Consider the following 11,181-nt stretch of genomic DNA (forward strand, 5'->3'; position numbering starts at 1 on the left):
AGTGCCATATCAGATTTAGAAGCTCAAAATTTCTTCCATGCAGTCCATCTCATTGAATTGTTGGGAAAACAGTATGCTATTGACAAAGTTTGAACAAAATTTCAATGGAATCTCTGATTCCATTGGGAAACATGTGCAGCATCACAAGCAGATCAAATGAAACATGTGCAACATCACAAGCAGATCAAATGAAACATGTGCAACATCACAAGCGACCATGTAGTTGAAATGACTGTAGATGCAATCCTAAAGGTCGAAGATTGATAGACTTGACCTTGACCTAAGTAAATGTGAACTTCTCCTTCTCAAACTAAATTTTATCCACCGCAATTTGTACGTAATGTCGAATTGCAAAGGCAAAACCCACAAAAGACTCTATTGAACCTGTCCACGCCCTTTAATTTGAATCCGGTTCTTTGCTTTTGAAAATTATGCTCAATTTTAATACAGTTGTACAACATACAAGATAAAGTTATTTGCTTACCATCAAGAAGGCTTTTTGTTCGTGTTGGAAAAAAATTGCCACGTTGTCATTTTCTTGGAATTTTCAGCACTCTTGTATTTCTAAAACATTGCAATCTCTTGTAGCCCTATTTCAGTATTCTGTTATCTGGTATGGTGTAGTTTCTACGTTTGCAATTATCTTATTTTATCATTCCTTTCATTCAATGTTTGCTATATTTGGCAGCTGATTGGAAATTGCTAGGATGGAGAAATACAGATGGGTGTTGCTTTTGATGAGCTGGAGCAGTGTTATCATATGTTGCAATTGTAACAATATTCAATGCCTACCTCAGGAAAGGTTTATTCTGCTGAGCTTCAACGCTGGGGTTGGGGGTTTATTTCCTTCATGGAAGGGGTTTAATTGTTGTGAATGGAATGGAGTTGAATGCAGCAATCTCACATCTCATGTCACCCAACTGCGCCTCTCAAATTTGACCCTTAAAAATGCATCAAGTCAGACTATCACTCCTTTGTTCGAGTTAAAGCAATTGGAATATCTGGATATGAGCTCCAATGGTCTCACTGGTGTTATAACTGCAGGTATTTTAAAGTTTTTTTGGAGCAATTAATGTTAAAAACCGATTCTAGTTAATATCATTAGATTTTCACATCAATATGATTATAAGGTCAAACATTTAATTTAAAAGAAGACAGGATATTTGAAATGGTTTCGTAGCCGACTAATAGAGATTAATCTTTAGCCCTACATTCTTTGGGATACACACTTCTTCTCTTTTAGGAAATCATGTATATTAACAATTGGGGTACTCTGATCTCCTTACTTTTATCATTCCGATGATGAAAGTAACTCAATTCAAAGAATTTATGTTGCAAATATCTACGCAATTCACTCCTTCAAAAGTTGTAGACAATAACTTTAGTGCACAGTCAATGAGATTATAGCTTCATTACTTCGCTGGTGTTTTGGATCCAGGTATATCAGCACTCAGAGAACTCAAGCATCTCGACATGGGCAACAATTATTTTGAAGGTAAGATTCCATTGCAGCTGGGGAATCTCTCCAACCTCCAATATTTGAATATTTCCATGACAAAGAAGAATGAATTCAAATGTTGGTCAAGTTTAGAGTGGGCGCAGAGTCTGCCAAATTTACAATATTTATCGGTGAAGTATGTGATCCTAAATAGCAGTGGTAAAGACTTGGGGAATTACATCTCTGCACTTCATAATTTGCAAATCCTTGACATGAGTAACTGTCAAATTTCAGGCCCAATTCCCACTGCTATTCTTAACCTCACATCCCTCACACATCTAGACTTTCATGGCAACAACTTTTCATCCCCGCTTCCTGTGTGGTTAGGAAACATGACTAGTTTAGAATCACTTAGTTTTGATAGCTGCAATTTGAGTGGTCCATTCCCCCTCACTCTCTCCACTTCGCCTCATTTGAAATACCTGCGAATGGCTCGCAATGAATTCCTAAGTGGTGATATCAATGAAATTTTAGGGAGCGGGTGGTCACACCTAACTCTATTTACTCTATCAGGGTGGAATATAAGAGGAAATATACCGCCTTCCGTTGGAAATTTATCCTCGCTCACACTTCTTACGGTTGTAGAGACAGAAATTAATGGGCCCATTCCTGCCTCTGTTGGCAATCTGACTCTCCTTGAGAAACTCATACTCCGGAATAACTTTCTGACAGGACAAATTCCTCCCTCACTTCATCGGCTTTCTATGTTGACAACTCTGGATCTGTCCTACAATCAATTGATTGGCAACATACCTTACTGGTCTGATGGACATACACCACTCCTTGAACTTTATCTGCAATCTAATCAGTTAAACGGTGTCATTCCTACGTCTTTAGGACATCTCACTCACATACAATTGATTGATCTTAGTTTTAACAGTCTACAAGGCAATTTCTCTCTCCAGGTTTTTAACAATTCCTCCGACCTTGTTCGCCTTTATTTATCCTACAATCACTTGACTGTTTATCTCAATCCTCATTGGGTACCCAAAATCCACTTTAAAGTATTAGGTTTGGCTTCATGTAACATTAGAGGTTCCATCCCTATATTTCTCTCAACACAACATAGGTTACTGGGTTTGGATCTCTCTAACAATAGTCTTGTTGGAAGCATTCCATCCTGGCTTTGGGATCTCAAAATTGGCAACTATCTTAATTTATCATACAATAACTTACAAGGTCATCTTCCTCCAATTTTGAATGTAACGTTGTTAACCCTAGATCTGAGTAACAACAGGTTGAGTGGTGCTCTTCCCTTGCCCTCCCCGTCCCTGCAAGTTTTGGACCTTTCTCACAATGGCTTCACTGGGGTTATCCCAGGCCAAATTGGCATGCTCATTCCTAAAATCCTGGTTTTAGGTCTCTCAAATAACAGATTATCTGGCAAGATACCATCCAGCATAACCAATTGTTCAGTTTTAACAAGATTGAACCTGGCAAATACTGGTTTGGAAGGGGAGATACCATACACAATGGGAAGGCTGTACCAACTTCAGACGCTGCATCTGAATGACAACATGCTAAGGGGAAAATTGCCACTGAGTCTTTCCAACTGTTATAATTTACAGATCTTAGATGCTGGAACTAATTTCTTGTCTGGAGAGTTGCCAACTTGGCTATCAAAATTGTCTGTGCTGATGATACTTGTATTGAGGAAAAACATGTTTACAGGATCTATTCCACCTCAATTGGCCAATCTCAGTCATCTTCATGTTTTAGATTTGTCACAAAACAGTTTGAGAGGGTTCATTCCAACGGAGCTAAACAAGTTAGCCACAGGAATGGCTGAAGTTGGAAGCTCAACAGTAGAATCTAAAAACGGCACACCTGCCTATTACAAGGAAGAAATCTCAGTCACCAACAAAGAAAACAGGTTGGTATATGTGGACTCTATTTTGTTACTTGTAACATGTATTGACCTCTCTGGAAATCAGCTATCAGGTATGATTCCTTCAGCGATTGGTGCACTTAATGGTCTACGAATCCTCAATATCTCCAGAAACAATCTAAGCGGAGAAATTCCCCATACATTGGGAATGCTAGAGCTAATAGAATCACTGGACCTTTCCTATAATAATCTGCAAGGCAAGATTCCAATTGAAATGCAAGGACTTCACTTCTTAGCTGTTTTAATCGTCTCTAACAACAAGCTTTGTGGCAAGATTCCAACGGATGGTCAGTTCTCCACATTTGATGCTGCCCATTTCCATGGAAATCCCTGCCTTTGTGGCTTTCCACTTGGTAACAGATGCCCAGGATCAGCAAGCATCGTTCCAGCTGTAAAAAATGAGAATGATGAAGGTGAAGAGGGAACAGAGGATCCCTGGTATTGGTATGTTAGCTGTATGGCTTCCTTTGCTGTTGGATTTTGGGGATTGTTTGCCCTTGTTTGTGCAAGGAAAGCGTGGCGAAGAAGATATGTCAACATGGTGGATCAAGCTGCTGTTAGCTTTTGTGATTTGTTTTCAAGGAGTTAAAAGGTTACCCAAAGCCAAATCAGAGATTTCAGCTCAAGATAGTGCTTCTACTTCATGAACAATAAAACAGGAGATGCATTTCTAAATCTAGATTTTGTAGTAGTAGGAAGACCTTGCAAAACTAGTGGCAAATCGCATTCAATATTGTAGAAGAAGAGTATTGTAGCAGCATCATTTGCATCTTCAAACTATGTATGCAGAAACTATCTATATAAAAGATTAGAATTTTGAGAAAGAATATACATATTTTAATTACTGATATTTCTCACCACTTACTTCTAATTGTTAATTGTTAGTATAACGCATTACCTTGTTAATAAATTTATTATACTAATTAGACTAAACAATTAGAAAAGCATTTGTCCCGTCTTAAAGAACCTCTCGTAGATCAATTCGTGCGCAACCAGCAAATTTTGTGTAAATCACATTACCCACAACGCTGCAAATACTTCAATCTTGCCTTCTACATTAATTTTGTGTTGTTTTGGCATAATAAAATTAATACATATATTCTTATTATTATTCAAATTAGTAGTTGTACTTTTTTTGGATAAAAAATTATTTTTAATAATATATTTTTTATTTTTTATTTTTAAAAATAGATTAATAAATATTATTTAAATAAATTCAATTTATCATATATAAATAAAATAATTATTTACAATAAATCTTAAGTAAAAAATCTATCATGCAAAATCAATAGGAAAAATACAAAAAATAAAAATAAAAAGAATAGAAGTCCTTTCACAAATATACTATTAGCTAAATAAATTTAATTTAAAAAGTAAATTAAAATAATTTTAAAAAAAAAACTTAAATCAATTTAAAAATAAAAAATTAAATAAAAAGAAAAAAATGTTTCTTAAACGTAAACTTAAACTTCACAATATAATTAAGTTTTGTGCAAGATTGTTACTTAAATCTATATCAGTTACAATTCATAATTCATTTTAAATAACATGATCTAAGAATTACAATTATAAAAAAGGGTAGAGAAAGAGACATTTTTCTTTCTTTTACAATATGAAATAACATTAACACATTAGATTCATAACTTATCAACTAGTATTTTTTTCCATAATTGACATTTCACTTTTAATAATAAAATTAAATATTTATTTACTTTTGCATTGTTTGCCTAGAGATACCCTTTCCAAGTACATAAATGATTAAAATAAATATCTATTACAATACAAGGCCTCATAGGCATGCACAAATAATACTTTATAATTTCTTCACATGGACAATGTGCATAATAGAGAGAATTATCTTTGACAACTTCATATGCTTCTGAAAGAATTCAACCATGAAAAATACATCAAAAATATCCACCACACAATCACAAGGAAGCATAAAGGTTCACTCATTTGTTCTAGTCGATAGAACCATAGTTCACTTAGGAAAACTAGGGTAGTCTAAGGTTAAGAGAAACACACCCAAAATAGACACATGAACCAAAAAAAACAAGAGTGGAGTTCCCTAGGATGCTAAGTAAGTAAGTAGCATTCCCAAAAATTCATGTGCTCTAGCGCCCTCATGCGTGCCCAGTAGTCAAATGACCTTGGTACTCAAAATGCCAACCTAGCGGTATTTCAAGTTAGACCTATAAAAGTGCATCTAAATTAGGAAATCCATTGAATAAAATAATAGGGCCTATGTAATCTCCCCAATTTTTAATAAAACATTTAATTAGGTTAATTAAATAAATGGTCCTAAAAATCAAATAATATCACAACCTGACTTATTTAATTAATAAGGGACACACTCTTTATTTTATTTTGTGGTAACTTGTCAAACTGTCGGCATTTTTGTAATCCTTCGAGAAGCTTCCTTGAAGCCCTTTATAAGGCCATCTTGTAAGTTGTTTTAGGTATGTGATTTGGATTATTTTATTGTATGTGAATTATTGTTGGAGTTTTGTGTTATTTGTCATTTCGCAAGTGAAAGATCTTCCCTACTTGACTTTTTGGTTTTGATGGTATTCAGCCCCACCCTATTTCATCCTCTATACTACTTGTTTGGATCTAGCAAGTCTGAGTGTCATCTTTGTCTACAATATAATATTGAGAATTGTCTACCATTTATTACATTTCTATACAAGGCTTACTTTTGGTATCTGGTGAAAATGTGGCATTAAGCATCTTCCTTCCCCATGTCCTTCACCTTCCTTTTCATTGCCTTCATATTCCTCTCGCACTACCTCAAGTTTCCTCCAATGTGGACTTTGGCTCCCTATGACATGGCCTCGGCTACCTCCAGTGTGGTTTCCCGGTGGTTTCCCTTGGGCACTTATTCCTCAGGTGGTTTCTATTAGGTGGTTTCCCTCAAGCACTTGTTCCTTGAGTGGTTTCCCTCAAGTAGTTTTCCTTGGGTTGTTTCCTTTAGGTAGATTCCCTCAGGTACTTGATCCTTGGGTGGTTTACCTCGAGCACTTGTTCCTCGAGTGGTTTTCCTTAGGTGGTTTCCCTCGGGCACCTGTCCCTCAAGTGGTTTCCCTCGGGTGGTTTCCATTATGTACTTACTCTTAGGTGTGTCATCAGGAAAATTACAATGGTATCAGAGTTGGTGCTCTTGCTAGCCTATCAGGTATTGAGTTTAGATCATGGTACTGAGTGATGCATTGGTTGAGACATTGTAGATAATCAAGAAAGATTGGGTGATTGGTGATGGGAGAGAGACATATCTCTGGAGGATTATATTGAATTAAGAATGAAGTATCTATCATATCAGTGCAATAAAGTCTTCAACAATGGTCTAAAGTGGGAGATTGATAAGTTGCTACAAGATGAAGTCATACAAGCACAAGAGGAAAATTAAGAGTCTCATGAGGACTCGCAAGAATCTATTGCTATGCCTACAAGTGGAAAGTACCCAAAACTTCAAGATTATGGAAATGATGAAGATCTTTGCACTAATTTCCTCCCAGCACTTGTGGATCATGTCAATGAAAATTTGGGCCCTATTGGTGATCCTCAAAAGGAGAAAAATCTACCAACAATTTTTCAAATTCGTGGAGATGCTACAAATGATTCCTTGCAAGAGAATCCACAATTGGTTGACTATGGAGTTATCCTTTAGTTGTCCTCATCCTCAAGGCAGTATTAGGCATGGAAGTTTTGTTTGTTGTCAAGGCTATGTGTCTATCACTGAAGTTATGTCCATCTTCCTGCTCATGTTCATCACCAAGGATGTGTGTCCATCACCATTATTGTTTTCATTACCATGTCCATCATCATCGTAGTAGTTCTATCTTTTGTCATCCTTGTGTCCATCACTATCATCGTGTCAGTCACTATCATCAAGTATGTGTCTGTCATCAATGTCAAGTCTGTGTCTGGTGTTGTTGGGTCTATGCCCATCATCGTTGTTAGTTTCATCATAAGTCTGTACCCATTGTCATCGTCATGTCTATTTTTGTCATCGTCGAGTCTATGCCTATCATTGTTGTGGCTATATCTATCACCTTCATCGTAGTCATAGTTGTGCCCATTGTCATCATGGTTGTCTCTATCACCATTGTGTGTTTGTCACTGTGGCTACATCCATCATAGTAGCTACTTATGTCACCATGCATGTTACTAAGGAGATGTTCATTATCGAGACTCTATTCATTGGTGAAGTTTTGTGTGCCACCAAAGCTCTATTTGCAAATGAATTTTTTTCTATCATCAAGGTTCCATCTATTGCTGAGCTACTTTCTATTGAGGTACTCGTGGTTGGGTTTCCCTTTGGCAAGTTACTCTTTGTTGAGGTTCCCTTCATTGAGGCACCCTTTGCCACTTCTATTGCAAAGGTACTTACAACCGAGGACCCTTTCACTGACATACTCTCTACTGAGGCTCCCTTTGTCAAGGCACATTAGCTAATTGAATATCCAACCTACTTGTTGTATCGTCTACATACCATCATCATTTCTGTCTCTATTGAAGCTCCCTTCAATGAGGTATTCACAGTTGTGACTCCCTTCTATGAGCTACTCATGGCCAAGGTTCCCTTCATTTTGGTACTTTTTGTTAAGGCTTTATCCATTAGGAATATTCTACAAGGTTTATCTAGAGGGCATTTGCTAGTCAAGAGGATAATAGTGGTCACTATGGTCATGTTAGTGCCTAGATTTGTGCCAGTATCAACGTCTATGCCTATGACAATAACCAAATTGATTTTTTTGTTAGAGTAAAATGTTTATTATCTTTTACTTACTCTTCATGAATGTGACATTTAATATTTGTTTTCTTTTATTAAATGTCACATTATCTCTTTAGGGTTTCTTTAAGGTTTCCTTTTTGAGAATGGTTGATCTCCTTTTATAAGGATTGATCCCCTTGTATTTTGTAACACTTTTTGATTCATTATTTTCTCTATTGAATATATTTTAATCTTTGAGAGCCACTCTTCTCTCCTTGCTTCTCTCTTCCTTGTAATAGGTTATTTGCTTGTAGGTGATCATTATGGATTCTATGAAGTTGGGTTTTGCACACCAACTCCTACATGGTATTAGAGACATTCCCATAGCTTCTTGTTCATGTTTGAAGGTAGTTTGTGAAGTTTTCTGATTTAAGGGTTTTAAATACCCCTTTTTTTTGGGTTTTGAAGGGGTCATTTTTTGGTGCATTTTGAGTCTAAATAGACCTCACCATTGGATTCAAAAGGCCCAAAAACCCTTATTTTCTCATAAATTTTGTCCATTTTGGACAAAATTGTCATTGGAGGCCTTTTTTCTCTCTCCTTTTGCATGTTTTTTTGAATCTTGGGGAGGGGGGAGGGTCAAACTTTTGAAGCACTTTGAGCTCAAATGAACCTTACCGTTGGACTTAGAGCTCCCAAAACCCCCATTACCATATAAAATTTGTCTCATTTGGATACCACTGGATTCAAAGGCTCCAACACACCTTACAAGGCAAGAGGAAAAATAATTTTAAGAAATTCAAATGGACCGCTCACAGGTTACCACATGGCAACCCACAATTGGCTTGTGCATGCCATCACGACCCCATCGCCCCCTAGGTACAACACTATCGCCTGCTGCCACCGCCAGCTGACCACCCACTAATCGTCACTCTGCCACATCCCTAGCCAATACTTAGCCAACCACCATGCAACCATGTCTATAGTTGACATGTGACACTCGTGTGTCTAGTCTCTGCCATGTCAAGGCTACCACATGGTTGTCACGTTAGCACCTCTTTAGCACCCAATCAGCACCACATCACCTGCCACATTAGTGCCATGTCACCTACCATTTCAGCAGGTCCTTTTCTTGCCTACAACAGTCAAATGACCATCAAATTTATTGGCCTAAATTTATGATGTGAACACTACATCAACACTTTGGATACTCTTCTAGGCCATAAGAAGCAATGTTTAGTTTTTTTCTCATAACTTGAGCATACAAACTCTATTTTCAAAAGACAAAATATTGTTGGAGAGCTGGTTCCAAGCTTGTTGCAATGGTATAGGTTTTATCAAATTTTGATGTTGTTTAAGGACAATGTTTCACTGTCAAATGCCAAACTTCTATTTTACACTCTAGCGGCCATATCTTTTGTGTTGAAGCTCTATTTTTAGTAAAAGAAAAGACAATGGAAAGCTCTTGTAGTGATCTATCAAGATCTACTATCCTCTTCATCAGAATCTTTCAAAGGCACATCAATCACTCATCTGAATCTTTTTTTCTCTCCTCATTTTATACACATTTCTTTTTGTTGTTGGGGTTTGATTTCTTGTATTTTGGGGGGTGTTTTGAATATATTATTTTTATCATTTACTTCAGTACAACAAATCTCTTTCAAAACCAAAAGACCTTCTCTAAAACAATGGCCGAGACAACTTCTTGTCTAGCTCCTCTGAACCCACATAACTATCACACATGGGCAGTTGTCATAACATGGTTACTTCGTTCCAAGGGTTTGTGTTCTTGTTTGGATGAGGATCAACCTCTAGTTTAGAGTCCATTTTAGACATATCATCATAGAAATAAGATGGATGAGGCCATGGGTCTTATCTCTCTCAGTATTGTAGACAATTTATAGTTTCATCTTGATGAGAGTACTACTCCTCGAGAAATGTGGCTCAAGTTCAAGACCTTGTTTGGTATAGTTAGTGAGTTTAGGACACTTCAGCTTGAGGTAGAGCTTACATAACTTGTACCTAATACTTTTCCCACCATTGAGGACTTTCTGAAGAAATTCAAGTAACAAAGATTGTTGTTACAAGGTTGTGGCAAGACAAAGATAGATAAAGAATGCATTTTCTTGATACTATCAAAGCTTTGGGGAAACTTTCAAATTTTCTCCTCTACTTTTAACTCCACTATGGATGCATTGGGTACTAATATCATCATGCCCACATTTGAGGAATTCTATGATCGTTTGACTAGAGAATAGGCCAAGCTTTCCTAGTTGGATTCTTTATTAGGATCAATGACCACAACATCAGTTGCACAATCATCTATAGTGGAGAAAAAGTAGGCACTGAAGCCCAAGAGAGATTCAATTGGCTATGAGCATCCCTCTAAGCCATCTACACAATCTACTTCCAAACCAAAATCCAACATTAAGAAGGGTAATTCTTCTAATTTTGGTGAGTCTTCCATCAAGACTAAGAAGTCCACAGGTGATCCTTGCAATTTTTGTGGCAAGGAAGGACATCCAATTTCTAGGAGTTGGAAATGGTTAGAGGCTTTAGAGGACATCATGCAGCAGTATCACATCTTCTCTCCTTAGCTACCTTCCTCATCTATGGGGAAGGTTCATGCTCTTCATACATGAGCAATGTCTTTAGAGTCATCTTGGATCATTGATTCTGGTGCTTCACACCATATGACTCACTCACAAGATTTGGTCACCACACTTGTTCATAGTGCCACATCACATATTATAGTTGGTAACTCTACATAGCTCCCAGTTCTCAATTCAAGTTCATTTTCACTAGATGGTGGTTCTCTTCAAGATGTTCTTCTAGTTCTTGACATTTCTACAAACCTTCTTTTAGTTTATCAGATTTTCCTTTCTGGCTCTAGTAATACAGATGAGTTCTCACCATTGGATCAAATAAAATATTTGGAGAAGAAGATTCAACCACTCATCTTTGTTGGCTACCATGAGGATGTGAAGGCATACATGTTGTTTGATCTTGAGTCCAAAGAAGTCTTGTTTCAACAAGATGTCCAGTTTGATGAGCGTTTTCCTCTTCTAGACTCTCCCGCCT

General features: G+C 37.0%; 1 protein-coding gene across 1 annotated transcript; it reads left to right on the forward strand.

Moving 5' to 3' along the window:
- Positions 1-466: 466 nt before the first annotated feature.
- LOC149543769 (uncharacterized) lies at positions 467-4,215 on the forward strand. The gene is made up of 2 exons (XM_089798460.1): positions 467-1,044; positions 1,439-4,215. Exons 1-2 carry the CDS (start codon positions 708-710, stop codon positions 3,973-3,975), a joined length of 2,874 nt encoding a protein of 957 aa, XP_089654586.1. The 5' UTR covers positions 467-707; the 3' UTR covers positions 3,976-4,215.
- The last annotated feature ends 6,966 nt before the right edge of the window (positions 4,216-11,181 follow it).

This window comes from Cupressus sempervirens, chromosome 8, assembly GCF_028749045.1.
Source record: "Cupressus sempervirens isolate cs-2001-9-10 chromosome 8, ASM2874904v1, whole genome shotgun sequence".
Taxonomy (NCBI): domain Eukaryota; kingdom Viridiplantae; phylum Streptophyta; class Pinopsida; order Cupressales; family Cupressaceae; genus Cupressus; species Cupressus sempervirens.